The 15,561-nt window shown below is 36.5% G+C and overlaps 2 protein-coding genes across 2 annotated transcripts; one reads left to right on the top strand and one right to left on the bottom strand.

Annotated features, from left to right (window-relative positions):
• Nucleotides 1-7,068: 7,068 nt before the first annotated feature.
• LOC129502192 (keratin-associated protein 20-2-like) lies at nt 7,069-7,535 on the bottom strand. The gene has a single exon (XM_055313698.1). The coding sequence runs from the start codon at nt 7,497-7,499 to the stop codon at nt 7,353-7,355; it is 147 nt and encodes a 48-aa protein (XP_055169673.1). The 5' UTR covers nt 7,500-7,535; the 3' UTR covers nt 7,069-7,352.
• Nucleotides 7,536-13,498: 5,963 nt separating this feature from the next.
• LOC129502009 (keratin-associated protein 6-1-like) lies at nt 13,499-13,753 on the top strand. Its single transcript, XM_055313362.1, has one exon. It carries the CDS (start codon nt 13,499-13,501, stop codon nt 13,751-13,753), a length of 255 nt encoding a protein of 84 aa, XP_055169337.1.
• The last annotated feature ends 1,808 nt before the right edge of the window (nt 13,754-15,561 follow it).

Here is a 15,561-nt window from a genome sequence, read left to right as displayed (position 1 = left end):
CTGCTCAGCAGGAAGCCTGCTTCTCCCTGTCCCCCTGCTCGTGCTATCCCTCTCTCACATAAATAAATAAAATCTTTTTTTTAAAAAGATGGCATTAACTCTAAAACCCATTACCTGTTTATATTTAAAGCTACTTTATAATCAGTCAATCGATCAAGCTGCTTCATGGCATCCTCCATACTTTCTTGTCCTATTTCTTTCCTGTCATGCATGCGGTTTCACAGTTATAGCTGCAGTTGCTTGCCTTTTCCACCATTTTGTGTATTTCCATGTGTATGTGTGTGTGTCATATGTCTGTAAACTTCTCAATTATTATTTTTCAAAATGTGATTTCTCGATCCTGGACATGAATGAGTTTAAGTGTTGTATTTAAGATAATGGATAACCTGCCAAGGTTCACAGTTCAAAATTGTTGACCTCACAAGAAGGAATTAAGATTCCTGGAAACATCAAACCCCCAAAAAGAACATATTTCCTTCAACATATACCTGTGTGAGGAGTTGTCTTTCCTATTTACTTTATTCTTGAAGCTTAGAATTTTTGTTTAGGGGATCCCTGGGTGGCGCAGCAGTTTGGCGCCTGCCTTTGGCCCAGGGCGCGATCCTGGAGACCCGGGATCGAATCCCACGTCGGGCTCCCGGTGCATGGGGCCTGCTTCTCCCTCTGCCTGTGTCTCTGCCTCTCTCTCTCTCTGTGTGTGTGACTATCGTAAATAAATAAAAAAAATAAAAAAAAAGAATTTTTGTTTAATATTAAGTAGAAATTAATTGACCTATGTTTATACATCTAAAGAAATGTAGGTTTTACAACTATTTTGCCTTGCTGGTAAGTCATAATAGTTGAATATAAATGATGCCTTGGATGTAGGGTCACAAGCCAAGATTCTTGTTGGTTATGCTTTTCCAGGATTTTCCCCCAACACATGCTTTAATGTCACCTAGAATTGATTAATATTCTTAGCAGCTCTACCATATTGAATCTGATGTTAAATGCTACCATTATCATCCCCAAATAAACATCTATTTTTTTGTACTCACATTGGATTGTCAACTTCTTTAAAATCTTTAAATTATGAATATCTCTAATTGAAATTGAAATACATGGGAATCTTTTACTCTTTATTCCTTATTTGTTTCTCTTTTTCTACAGTGACAGATCTCCACCTCAACATCATTGTGTTCACACTATCCAACAGTATACACAAAATACTTCCTAAATTACCACCCTAAAACATAAAACATGCCTCTTAACTGGCTCATGACATTTGACAAATTACTGAGCTTTTTGGAAATTGGTGTTCTTGTAAAAATGTTAGGTGTGACCATAGAACCAGGCTTCTTGGATTGCTCTGAGAATGTTAGTATCTAGTAAATATAAATTTTTACTATTTCATGCATGGTTTATTTTCTGATTCTTTTCATATAAAAGAGCCATTTTCTTTGAAACTTGTTCTATGCTGCTTATGTAATTCATATTCCAAAGCTCTGTATAATAATATATATTTAAAATCTAAATAATAATAATTAGTAGCATTTTTTTAGCTGCTTACCATAGGACAGTCACTTGCCAAGTCCTTTATGCACATTGTCCTACATAAGCCCCAGAACAACTCTACAATGTGTTAAAATTACTGTTTTATAGTTGAATAAAAGAGGAATGAGTTAACTTTCCCACTGGCAGTTTTAATGTGGCAAAGAGATATCTCATAACTACCTATTTGTTGTCTCTGTGCATGTGAATATAAAAATGTTGTTGGTCTTTCTTACCTAAATAATTGCAAGGATTTTTTCCCCCTACTAAACTCAAAAGAATCTCCTGGGATAAGTTTAGTTACTAATATAATTTATTATATACTAATACAAAATTAGTATAAACTCTGATGAACAAGTCTTTCATTACTTCCTTCCTTCTTCTTCTATTCTCAACCTGCCACTTTAATTATAAAAGTGTAATCTTATTTTTGTTAGACATCTAGACTCTTTGATGTACATGTCTTACTCTACTTGGCATTAATTGTTGTCTTTTTATACTTTTGCTCCAAATTTTGGGAGAGCTTGTCAGTCCCTTCCCCCATCTTAGCTTATGTTAAATTTTCTCCCTTCAGTGAATGCAATATATTTTTCCTGAAAAATATATATTTCTTCTTTTTAGACTTACTATGCTTGCATTCTCACAATTATCCATTCTATGTATCTTAAACATTATGAATTTTAGAATTTAAAAAATCTGTTAAAGGGTTCTCTCTTCTTTTGCAATAGTGCTATTTTGACAGGTGGGCTTATTCTGAATCCTTAGATCGATTCTCTGATTTTTGATAGCATGTTCTTTTCATACAGTTTTATCCTTAAAAGAATACTCTACATACCCAGTACTTAAGCTTAGTACTTGTTCCATCAGAATTTATGTGCGTTCATATACAAATCTTTCATATACAATCATAAAGAAAAATGTTTAGATTTCTAATTTTATTTTGCTTATTTAGCAATATCTATTATTTTTTAAAAGATGTATTTATTTTAAAGAAAGAAAGTGAGAGAGAGGGGGCAAGGGGAGGGGCAGAAGGAGAGAATCTTAAGCAGACTCCACACTGAGCATGGAGTCCAACTGGGGCTTGATCCCATGACCCTGAGCTCATGACCTGAACCAAAATCACGAGTTGGATGCTTAACCAACTGAGCCACCCAGGCACCCCAGCAATACCTATCATTCTTAGGAAGACCTTATGGTGAGGGCAAGTGGAGGTAGCTATTTCAAACACTCCATCAAATATTTTATTGCTTATGTTAATTGTGGCTCTCCTGCTGATCTATGGTAGCTATTAATGATTTTAACTTCAGTTTTTATTTTCTCCCTAGGTGACTAGTTTTTCTTTTTCATTCTTATATACAGAATTTTAATCTATTTGCTTTTTCTTATAGCCAGTCTTATCAAATAGCATGAAAAAAATAGTCTAAAAATTCTTCCAAATAGATGGCACCACTTGCATAATTATGGTAACATCTATTAATTTCTTGTAGCATTACAGAACTTTTACTATCATAGTCCCTTAATTTCTGAAAATATTTAGAAACTTCATAAAGTTATTTATGATCATATTTTTGAACCTAAATTCAGCATAAATGCTATATTCTTTTTTGATTGCATATTTAATATATACCCATTATAGCAATGTTGAATCAGTCAAGGTTGCCGATTTTCAAAAACAGAACAAATATCAGGTATAGAATAAATAAAAGAAGTTAGCATTCTCAGGTTTTCTGGAAAAGCTATGCAACCAGGAAAATGAAATAGCAGTTTTAAAAATCCCATTAAGGAGGTTCTAGGGATACACTACTGTGCCATTTCTTGAGTAAAGACATTGCAGGATGCAAGGATGAAGTTTGGAAATAATTATCAGAAATTCTATGTTTTCCCCTCCTTATATATTATGTGTTTGCTACTATTTTCAATATATAATGATTCCTTCTATCACCTACTTGCCCACAGTTCTCCCTCCTGAATTTGGGCTTCACTGAGAAAACATGCTGCAGTGCCAAGGAGCATATCTACTTATCTGTCTATCTATCCATCTATCTATCCATCTATCCCCTATCTATCCAACTAATTTCTTTCTAAATGGATATTTTTTTCAATCTCTTTTTGAAGAGACTGGGAATTTACCAAAGTAACTGAATACTAAGAAAAGAGAAAATCTCAATTTTTAGAGTGCTATTGTCATAGGATCTGAGCTCATGTTTGCATATACAAAATTTACCTCAAATTGCATATACAAAATTTACCTCAAATACAAAAATTACCTCTTATTACATTGGAGGCACACAAAGACAAAATTCACCTCAATTTGCATATACAAAATTTACCTCAAATACAAAAATTACCTCTTATTACATTGGAGGCACACAAAGACCAGATGTCAATCAAAATTCTGGTCCAAGTATGTCTCAAAATGGGACTAATGCATAAAACCATGTTGTAATCATTTCTGCAGTCTTGTGGGTATAAATAGCATGGATAGAAGCTAACTGAACTTTTACATGGTTCCCTACCAATAAATTAAGTAGGAATGCTCAAGTGGAAGACCCTGAAAAAATATATATAGAGAAAGGAGGGTTTCATAAAGGAATTGTGTCACCAGTTATGGAGGCTGAGAAATCCCATAGTCTGCCATCTACAAGCTAGAGAACCAGGAAAGCCAGTGGTGTAATTCAATTAGAGTCTGGAGGCTTTGAGAACCAGGAGTGTCTGTGTCTGAGGGCAGGAGAAGAGGGCATGTTCTGGTTCCCGTAGAGAGAAAATTTGCCCTTTTCCTGATTCTTTTTTGTTCTGTTTATGCCCTTAACAGATTGGAGGGTACCTATAGGAGGGTACTCACATTGGTGAGGGTGACCTTCTCTATTTAGTTTATGAACTCAAATGTTAATCTCATCTAGAAATACCCTCACAGACACATCCAGAAATAATGTTTTACTAGCTATCTGGGAATCCATTAGCTCAGTCAAGTTAACACATAAAATTAACCATCACAGCATAGAATGACCGAGATTATTGCCACCATTAAAGACTTAAAGGATGTAGGAATTGGGATATCCATCATATACACACTTGATTCATTATTGTTCTTCTTGCAGAATTCAGTTTTTGGCAAACCCCCGTGTGCAAGTTGCAGCACAGACTGCCTGATTTCTGGAGCAAGGCCATAGTGTGGTAAAATATATTCACAGCTCAAAAAGAAGCATCTAGGATACTAATGGAACCAGGCAGAGACTAAACATCTGTCACTGTGCAATATCAAATGATGATGTGTGCTGACCTTCATGACTGGGTACTCTCAGATCCACCAAGCCATAAATTTTGGTAGACCTAGCAGCCGGAATCTAATGTTAAGTGGTAATGTAGATTCAGAGTTAGTTAGAGCAGGTGCAAAGGTCATGAATGAGTTCCATTTGTTATCTGCCTAAAGCCTTATCTAGCCTAATGCCTACCTGTAGCTCTACAGCCTTTCTATAAGCTCACTGCTATAATCCCATGGGTGTTCTGATGACTAAATGGCAGAGCAAGAATATACTCAGGCATGGTTTGTGGATAGGTCTTCTCAATATGTTGAAGTTAGCCTGAAAATAGACTGCTGTTGCAGTAAGAATTGCTTTGAGAAAGAATAGTAAGGAAAACGCCCCCAGTAGATGGAAGTTTCATGCAGTATGTCCAATCATTAATTTTATGTGGAGAGAGATGTGGTCTGAGCTAAGAACATACAAAGACATCTGGACAGTTATTAATAGTAGGGTGAGTTGTTCAGGGGTTGGAAAGAGTATGCTTAAATAAAGAGATCTGAGAAGGAATTGTACCAGAGCGGATAAAATTATGTAAATGTTTGAGTTTGATGTCAATTTTCACTATAGTGCATCAGCATCAGAGAAGGTTGTACAAAACAACCAGGTGGACAGTGACTCAGCCAGGAAGTGCCTAACAGCTTCTGTCATCTGCAATTCCAGCACATGTACAAACGAGCTCAAAAATAGAATTACCATAGTGCAGAGATAGTCTTCTTTTATAAAGCTGATCTAGAGAATATTGAAGTTGGAATGTTCAATCTGAAAGCATCAAAAGATTTCACTGAGCCTTCAGTGAGACACCACACTTAGAAGATTCCAACCAGCTCTTGATGGCAATTTGATTTTATCAGACTCCTTCCATATAGATGGAAGTTGCTATTTAATAGGAGTGATAGCTATTTGGTTATGAGTTTGCCTTTACTGTCCACAGTGACATGACCATCACCAATATCTGAGATATGTAGTGGCTTATTTATGATCAAAAAGTCTTGGGAATCCCTGGGTGGCTCAGCGGTTTAACGGTGCCTTCAGCCCAGGGCGTGATCCTGGACTCCAGGGATCAAGTCCCGCCGCGGGCTCCCGGCATGGAGCCTGCTTCTCCCTCTGCCTGTGTCTCTGCCTCTCTCTCTCTCTCTCTCTCTCTCTCGAATTAAAAAAAAAAAGTCTTGCATAACATTGCTTTGGACTGAGATAGTCTCTGACAAGAAGAAGAAATAATGCACCCATGACCATGAGATCTGTTCATCTTAGCACATATCACATTAGCTAGCTGAAATGGTTTCTCAAAATGCAGCTAATGAATGAGCTAAGGATAATACTCTATGCGATTTGGTATTGTCTTTACAATGTAGAATATACTTTTAACCAATGAGACCCTGTTCCTAAGATCTGGAATATATAGATTTGAAAAAAAAAACCCAAAACCTTTCGAAGAAAATTGTTCGCTTTCACCATCACTCCCTGGGACCCACTTAATGAATAAAAGAGACTTTTTGCCTACCTGATAACAGTGCACTCCACATACCAGTAGATCAGCAGAGAAATTAATCACAGTAATGATTACTATGAAGACATATAGTTCTGCTCTCTAGTGAGAGTTTGAAAGTACATGTTAGAAATTTACAGGACCTATTGGGGTTGACTCCATTTCCAAAGAACTACTCTGCTGTACAAGGGCAAAAGAACTGAGGATTCAGACTTCTCAGGGATAAAGTTTTAGCTACCTAGACCAGCAGAGGCACCAGCAAACTATGAAGGCAATGTAGAATGGTAATAAAGGGCAGAGATGATGAGTGTCAATTACTGCTTAGAAACCAATTTGTAGCTAAAAAGGGACTTTAGCTTGTCTGATTAATCTTTTTGCTGCTGTGTAATTTGGTTTTGTTTTTGAGAATTCATGAGCAGCTATTGTCTTTAAGAAGTGGTGATAGAAGAAATTGACCATAACAGGAGATATGCCTGCACCTGAGTGGTGCAGAGTAAACTCTAGAAGATGGCTGTCGGTATACGCTCTGCATCCATTTCAGCCATGCTTAAGGCTTTCTCTTGCAAGCTGTTGAAGTTCTCAGAATGAAGCCTTTGTCCCTTCAAGTGCCAATGAATTCATGTCTTTGGAGCATACTTCAGCTGATAGAAAAATAGCAGCTATGCAGCTATACACACACACATGCACGCACAGATTCTGACACTCAGAAGTGATGAAGATGAATGAATATATGAAAAAAAGAACATACTATACACTTGCAAATTAACTTATATTTAATGAAAAAATAACAAATGATACATAAAATCAGAATTTTCCCAAGATTGGATTTGTGCAAACATAAAAAAATGAATGGATATTTTTTACCCCACAAAAGCGTTGGATATTCTAGATAGTTAATGAGTTGGTGATTCTTTTATCATAACTGGCCTAGATTTAGATATTAGTGTTAAGATAGAAAATAATACTAACATAATAAAGAATCCTTATATAAATGACAACAGGAACTACCCAAGGGATCAGCAAACTAGAATAGATCAGTAGAAGCCAGAATACCAGTATCTTCCAAAGCAGCATGGACGGTAGCAGGCATAACCATAGCCACCACAGCCATAGCCATAGCCACAACCCAGGCCACCATAGCCGTAGCCCAGGCTGCCGTAATAGTTGCCATAGTAGCACATGGTGTCAGGAGTGGAAGGTTCAGTTGAGGAGCAGAATCAGTTCCTTGAGTTTGAATTTCATAATCTGTACAGGGCCTTTTATACAACCTGAGTGGTATGTGAGAAGACCACAGGATGGATTGACTCATTTACAAACAAATTGATATTTTAAAAAAAAAATCTGAAGAATTCTTGAAAGCCAGTATATTCAGGACTCTTTTGCTGTAGAGTCACGTGCCTATAAAAAAAAGTATTTCTTAATTACACAGTGTTTGCTTACTTAAGAACCCAGCTTCCATGACATCTTATGAGCAAAGCAAACCCCATTTTTGTTATTATTGTTGTTGATTTGATTTGAATTTTTTTAAGTTTTTATTTAAATCCCAGTGAGTTAACATAAAGTGTAACAAAAGTTTTAGGTGTTAGGTGTACAATATAGTGATTCAATTCTTCCATACACCACTCAGAGTTCATCACAAGTGCACTCCTTAATTTCCATCACCTGTTTTACCCACCTCTCGTCTGGTAAACATTGATTTGATTTTTTAAAGATATGATAGGTGATTGATAGGTGATTCCTTTTTCTAATCTTTACTGAGGAATAATTGACAAATATAATGGTATACATTTAAAGTGTACATGATTTGACATACATATTCATTGTGGAGTGATTATCAAGATCAAGATAACTAGCATGTCTATCACCTTACATCATTAACTTTTTTTATGTGTGTGTGGCAGTAATGAAATCATTATAGAAACATAAAGATGGATGGACATTCAGATGGACACACGTGCAGCAAGGCTTGGCTTAAAACTGGAATTTAAAACGTGGAGCTTCTCCTTTGCCTTCACTTGTTTTTCTATAGAACCCTTTGTTCCAGAAATCCCATGTCAAAATTGACATTTCACTGACCTCAATGTGGACTGAGTAAGGAGTCTCAGATGGCCAGTGCCAGCGCTAGTCATAAAACCACCTCAAAGTTATGTTACTATGTGAGCAGCTGGAAGCAACTACCAGATTCCTCTAGGAATCACCCAGATCCTGTATTTTCCTACAAAACCCCTCAGCCTGTTACTCCCGGTGGGTCTGCAGTTCTGAAGGCATTAGTCTATTGCAGCCTCCTTTGCTTGGCAAAATAATAGAGCTATTGTTCCTCTTATTTTGTTTAAAGATTTCATTTATGTATTTGAGAGACAGTTCAAGCAGTGGTGAGGAGCAAAAAAAGAGGGAGAAGTAGACTCCCTGCTGAGCAAGGAGCCCATACAGGGTTCAATCCCAGGACCCTGAGATCATGACCTGGGCTAAAGGCAGACACTTAACCAACTGAACCACCCAGGGACCCCTCTCTTCTTCCTCTTAACTCCCAAACTCTGTGTCCATGTTATACTTTACCTCTGGATCACAGAGGTTGGTTTTCAACAACAGTAAGAGTGCATAAGTGCATAAGATCTTCACTCAACAATTTTCAAGCATACAACTCTTACTAACTATAGTCACCATGTTTTATATTAGTTCCTCCCAACTTATTCTTATAACTGAAAATTTGCATCCTTTGCACCACATCATACCATTTTCCCCTTTTCCCAGCCCCTGGCAACACCGTTATATTGTCTGTTTCTGTGAAATTGCCTTTTGTTTTTGTTTTTGTTTTAGTTTCCACACATGAGTGATACCATATGGTATTTTTCTTTGTCTTATCTCAGCATAATGTCCTCCAGTTTGATCATTGTTTTTGTAAATGGCAGAGTTGTCTTCTTTTTATACAGCTGAATTTGTGCCATTTATCTTTATGGGCCTTAGACATAAAGAGGAAAATTGTACTCTACCAGAAGTCTCAGTTTAGAAAGCTATTCTATTTTGTTGATTTTTTTTTTTCATTTTTTAACTTATGTTTTCATGATGAACCCACTTCATGTCAGGCATTCACTTTAAGCATATGGGCAAGAGAAATGAAAAGATAGACATAGTCTTTATTTTCAAGAAACTTAAATTCCTGATGAGGGTAGAGGGAAGACGGTCAGTGACAAACACACAATAGGCAATTAAATTCTGAAATAAATATATTAAATTCTGATAAGAATGAGTACTTGAAAAACAATAAAAACCAATGAGTTGAATAAGTTATTTGTTACTTGGAGTAGTTAATTTTAAATTGAGTAGTCAATAAGAGAAGACATATCTGAGGAGATGGCACTTTTTTTAATAATTTATTTTTTATTGGTGTTCAATTTACCAACATACAGAATAACACCCAGTGCTCATCCCATCAAGTGTCCCACTCAGTGTCCGTCACCCATTCACCCCCAACCCCCCACCCTCCTCCCCTTCCACCACCCCTAGTTCATTTCCCAGAGTTAGGAGTCTTCATGTTCTGTCTCCCTTTCTGATATTTCCTACCCATTTCTTCTCCCTTCCCTTCTATTCCCTTTCACTATTATTTATATTCCCCAAACGAATGAGACCATATAATGTTTGTCCTTCTTTGATTGATTTATTTCACTCAGCATAATACCCTCCAGTTCCATCCATGTTGAAGCAAATGGTGGGTATTTGTCATTTCTAATGGCAATAGCCAAACTGTGGAAGGAGCCTCGGTGTCCATCGAAAGATGAATGGATAAAGAAGATGTGGTTTATGTATACAATGGAATATTACTCAGCCATTAGAAATGGCACTTTCATTGAAATCTGAATGAATGGAAGGATTTAAGCATTCTGGCTACAATATCCAGAAAGAAGGGTCAGGAGTATGGCAAAAATCTCAAGGAGGAAGACAACTTGGTCTGAGATGCTGAAGAGCCATGGTGTTTGGAATATGGAAAATTAGAAAGAAAATGGTAGGAGATGATGTCAGAGAGGATAATTTATTGTGGAATATTCTAAATGCAATGGGAAGTCTATGTAGGTATGCTTCAGGGGAAGACTGTAATTTAATTTTTCTTGAGTCACAAGATTGAGATATTGGAAGATAATATATTTGGTGTCATGAGGGGTCATGGACTGGGGAATGTTAAATTTCTGATAGCTATTTATGAGAAAAATTGAATAATCAAGTAAGTAAACAGTTGACTAGACATTTGTAAAAGGGTGAAGATAAAGAACATAGGGAGGACAAAAACAATGCTCTAATTTTGGGGTCAAATTATGGAGAAGATAATACAAAAATTCCTGGAAAGGTGAAGTTGGAGGCAAAAGAAGTGAGCAAGTACAGTGTATCACATTCTGAGAGAGAGGATCTGTCAAGAAAGAAGAGCTCAACTGAATTTGCAGAGCTCTAGTAAAATGAATACAGAGAAACAAACCATATTTATATTTGGAAAAACATGACAAGTGCACTTTTAATGGAGTGGTGGGTCAACAGTCTAAACATTTGAGGGAAAGAACATGAGAGGGGAAGTCGTAATCTTAGAAATACATTTTTGAACTTTCTATGAAGACGAATAGTAAGTTAAGGAGTTACCTTGGGAAACTCAAGGGTATTTTGTCGTAGAATGATTTGTTTATTGTTTACTGTGTTTTTCATGAGACATAATTAGCATTAATTATATTTCAGAGCGTTAGGGCAGTAATACTTAACAAAAAAAGGAATGCCATTGTATATACATAGGCAGAGCATGGAGGAATTTTAGGGCGGTGAGATTATTCTAAATGATACTACAATGATGGCTACATAATATTATAAATTTGTCAAAAATCATAGAATGCATAACATCAAGAGTGAACCCCAATTTAAACTATAGACTTTGATGATAATAATGTGTCAATGTAGGTCGATCAGTTGTAATAAATGTACCATTCTGCTCCCAGATGTCGATAGTTATGGGACAGATGAAATCTTCCACGATCATTTTAACTAGTTGCAAAACTACTTGCTAAATAATTATTTCATTAACCAATATAATTTAGTCATACACCTTTCTGGCACATGAATTTATTCAATGTATAGAACTTAATTCTAGTAAAAATGTCAATCACATTATTTCAACTGATGTTCATAAAAAATAATTCTCAGGGCAGTCCTGGTGGCTCAGCGGTTTAGCGCCACCTTCAGTGAAGGGCGTGATCCTGGAGACCCGGGATTGAGTCCCACGTTGGGCTCCCTGCATGGAGCCTGCTTCTCCCTCTGCCTGTGTCTCTGCCTCTCTCTCTCTCTCTCTCTCTCTCTCTGTGTCTCATGAATGAATAAATAAAATATTAAAAAAAAATTCTCAGTTGAATGAACTTATTGATGACATCCAAAGTATGATAATTTGAAACAAATATTTGATGTAGCTGAGATTTTCTAACACTTATTATCTCACTGAAGGAGGGGCTGAAAATCATAATAATGTCTCTAGTTTATGGAAATATACTTACCAACAAAAATAAATAGAAAATACATAAAAAATGCATGGTCAATGGGTAAGTGATTGTGTTTAACCTGATTATTAGTAGAAAAACATTGCTCTGTTCTATTTAGAGGCTATATTCCCTTGACTAATTTGAATTACCTATCAAAGCAGATGAACTGAATGAATTAATTACAAAGACCTTGCGTACTGAATTCCAGAGAAAAGTTAATTGAAGTATGAATTATTTCCAATCTTGAACCCTCTTCACTACTGGATAACCCAATCTTATATTATTTGGTTATGCTTTAAGGTTATATGAGGAGATATGTACTAACAGTCTTTCAATTCAGAACATCATTTTATTGTGACCACCTTGGTCATTGATTATGGATTTATGTGCATAATCATATCTCCTTTCTGAATCTTCCCAAAGACATAAAATCTAGTTGTTTTAAGACAATAACAAGATTCTCTTGGTTTTTCTGTACCTCCTAATAGCCTGGATTGTCAAAGTGAAAACAATTAAGTAAAAACAAAAACAAAAACAAAACAAAACAAAAAAAAAAACAATGATTATTTAAGAGAGTTCCTGATTAAATATAGGTGCCTGATTAAAAATACATTTTCTATTTTAACATTCTAGGTCTTTAAAAATGAATTTTCCTTTGTATGATGGGCAAAATCAAGTATCTGAAGATAAAAAAATATCAGTCAGAATATTATCTGATAATTGTGCAGCCTCAAATGTGAAAAGTTCTCCCTGTTAACTACTGAGGAATTACAAAAAAAATAAAATTGGGAAGCACTGACATTTCAGATATAGTAAAGCCCATAAATATGTAACTGGCAAAAATTCTTCAATTACCCAAAAGCTAAAAAATGGTATCAATTGAAAATGGCAATTGACAGATATCTCAATAGAGTGGATCTATTATTATTATTACTCTTCTGGTGGTAGGCTCTAAACAGAAATTGCACTACCAAGGATAAACTATTTTTAGTGTCCTGAAGAAGAATTAGGCATAAAAAAATAAAACAATAATTTGCATAAGTGAAAAACCAGAAATGCAATTGGCTCAGGCTGGTTTTTCAAGACATGTGAATAAGCTGGCTCTTTGTTAATTATATTCCAGAGTTGAACAGGCATTGTGATATTCTGTGCTGTGTCCTTTCAGAGGTGGAGAGACCCCTGAAACACCGAAGAGGAAGAAATGTTTTGAAACAAGGTAGAGGCAAAACTCATAGGTCAAAATGAGTGCTATTGGTTTCTGGAAATACAGGAAAAAAGTATAGATTTTTTTTGTGTGTGCCAAAAGCAAGCCAAAATTGGCCTTCAGCAAATGCTTCTTGAAACTATGCATGTTTACTGAGGTTAAGTGAGATTTAGTGTAATGCAGGGATTTGTACGTATGACTATCTCCTCTCATTATTGACATTGAATTGTTTGGGGGGAGTCCTGAGTCACCAAATAAAACAAACTTCTTTAATTCCTCTGAGGTTTTAACTTTTGGTTGAGAAACAACAAACTAATTAGATCAGTCATAAGATCGGCCAGTGGCATGACCTGTGTGGTGGATTCCATCCACTCTGAGGATATATAAAGGCCCTCTGCAGGGGTATTGTCCATACTGAAGTGACAGTTCTCCACTCCTTCTCTACCTAAGCACAACTTCAACAACCATCACCATGTGTGGCAGCTACTACGGAAACTATTATGGAGGCTGCGGCTGTGGAGGCTGCAGTTATAGAGGCTATGGCTATGGAGGCTGTGGCTATGGAGGCCTGGGCTGTGGCTGTGGCTATGGCTCCAGCTATGGCTGTGGTTTCCGCAGACTGGGCTGTGGCTATGGCTGTGGCTCTGGCTGTGGCTATGGGTATGGCTCCCGCTCTCTCTGTGGCTGTGGCTACGGATGCGGCTCTGGCTTTGGCTATTACTATTGAGGATGCTGTGGGAGACTTTTCTCTTTCACACATGTAACATCACTATTTGCCAGCCTTGAAGACCATGTCCTTGTGTTCCTACCTTAGGATGAACCAATTCTGATTTGCAAATTGCCTACAATCTAGTGGCCCTTGTCTGGATCTAAAACCCATAGTTTTTTATTCCCAACCTTTGCTTATGAAAAGCTAGAATGTGATATTCATCTTGTGAACCCACTTACCTCCTTTTATTTGTCACTGATCCTGCCTTGATAATTTTTATGCATCATTCTATTTCTGTGTTCCCTAATAAATTTGGCAAACCTGAAATAAAAACCTTGTTTCTTTTTATTTATTACAAATAATAGAATTTTTTAATTTACTTTTAAAGATTTATTTATTTACTTTAGAGAGAGAGTGAGAGAGAGAGAGCACATGTGTGCAAATGAGAGGGGGAGGGCAGAGGGAGAGAATGAATCTCAGGTAAACTTCCTGCATGGAGTCTGATGTGCGCTCCATCCCAGAACCCTCAGATCATGACCTGAGCCAAGATCAGGAGTGGCATGCTTAACTGACTGAACCACCCAAGCTTCCCAGAATTTATTTTATTAAAAATTTTTTTGTATTTGTTTGATTCTAAGAAACATTGCAATTGCCTGTTTTCGACAGATATTCTTTTGCTATTTCTATTTCAATTGCTTCTATTATGTCTCTGTTGATGGGAGTTTTTAGACTAAATGAGGTAACATTTGTCTTTTAGTTTATACTTAGCTCATGGTAAATATTATGCACACCTTTTCCTTTCACAAGCCATCATCTGCAAAACTCCAAGCCTGCCTCCCCAAATCATTTTTTTATGTTTTATTTTTAAATTATAGACAGAAAAAATCCCTCCCTTGGTGTGTAGCTCTGTGGTTTTGAAAAATGCATAGAGTCGTGGTACAACCATCAAAATGAAGATAGAAAATAGTGCCATCACTCTCCCTGCAAAATCCTTCATGCTTCTTTCTTCCTTCAAGTTTCAAATTTTTATTTAAATTCCAGTTAGTTAACATATAGTGTAATATCGGTTTCAGGAGTAGAATTCAATGATTCATCACTTAGCTACAACATTCAGTGTGCATTATAAGTGCCCTTCTTAATACCCATCATGCATTTAACCTATCCCCTGCCCATCTCTCCTCCAGCAACCCTCAGTTTGTTCTCGATAGTTAAGTCTGTTTTATGGTTCATCCCCATGTTCATTTGTTTAGTTTCTTGAATTCCGCATATGAGGTAGATCACATGGTATTTGTGTTTCTCTGGTTGACTTGTTTCACTTAGCGTAATGCACTCTAGCTCCATCCACAGTGTTGCAAATGGCAAGAAAAGATGCTCAACATCATTCACATCAGGGAAATACAAATCAAAACTACAAGGAGTTATCACCTCACACTTATCAGAATAGCTAAAATTACCACCTCAGGAAACAACAAGTGTTTGTGAGGATGTGGAGAAAGGGAAACCCTCTTAAATGCTTGGTGGGAATGCAAACTGGTGCAGCCATTCTGGAAAACAGTACAGAAGTCCCTCATGCTTTTTCAAAACCCCTTTGTAATCAAGCCTTTCTCATACTCCTAAATCCTATAAATAACTGATTCTTCAATCTGTCTATACTTTTGCCTCTTTCAGAAGGTCATATTATGTTGGAGGTCCCCAAGACTGACCACATTTTTTGAAATTTGCTAGAAGGATGTATGGGACTCAGCATATACTTGTGTTTATAGCAAAGGAGTAATGATACATAGCTAGATAAGGGGAAAAGAATGAAGCAGATTCTGGAGGTATCC

Source organism: Nyctereutes procyonoides, unplaced genomic scaffold (genome assembly GCF_905146905.1).
Source record: "Nyctereutes procyonoides isolate TBG_1078 unplaced genomic scaffold, NYPRO_anot_genome, whole genome shotgun sequence".
NCBI lineage: Eukaryota > Metazoa > Chordata > Mammalia > Carnivora > Canidae > Nyctereutes > Nyctereutes procyonoides.
Note: the sequence above shows the minus strand (reverse complement) of the source record. Positions and strands in the feature narration are given on the sequence as shown.

What these genes read in the sequence shown, in the direction of transcription:
- LOC129502192 (XM_055313698.1), bottom strand. Translation starts at nt 7,499, where the DNA reads ATGTGCTACTATGGCAACTATTACGGCAGCCTGGGCTACGGCTATGGT.
- LOC129502009 (XM_055313362.1), top strand. Translation starts at nt 13,499, where the DNA reads ATGTGTGGCAGCTACTACGGAAACTATTATGGAGGCTGCGGCTGTGGA.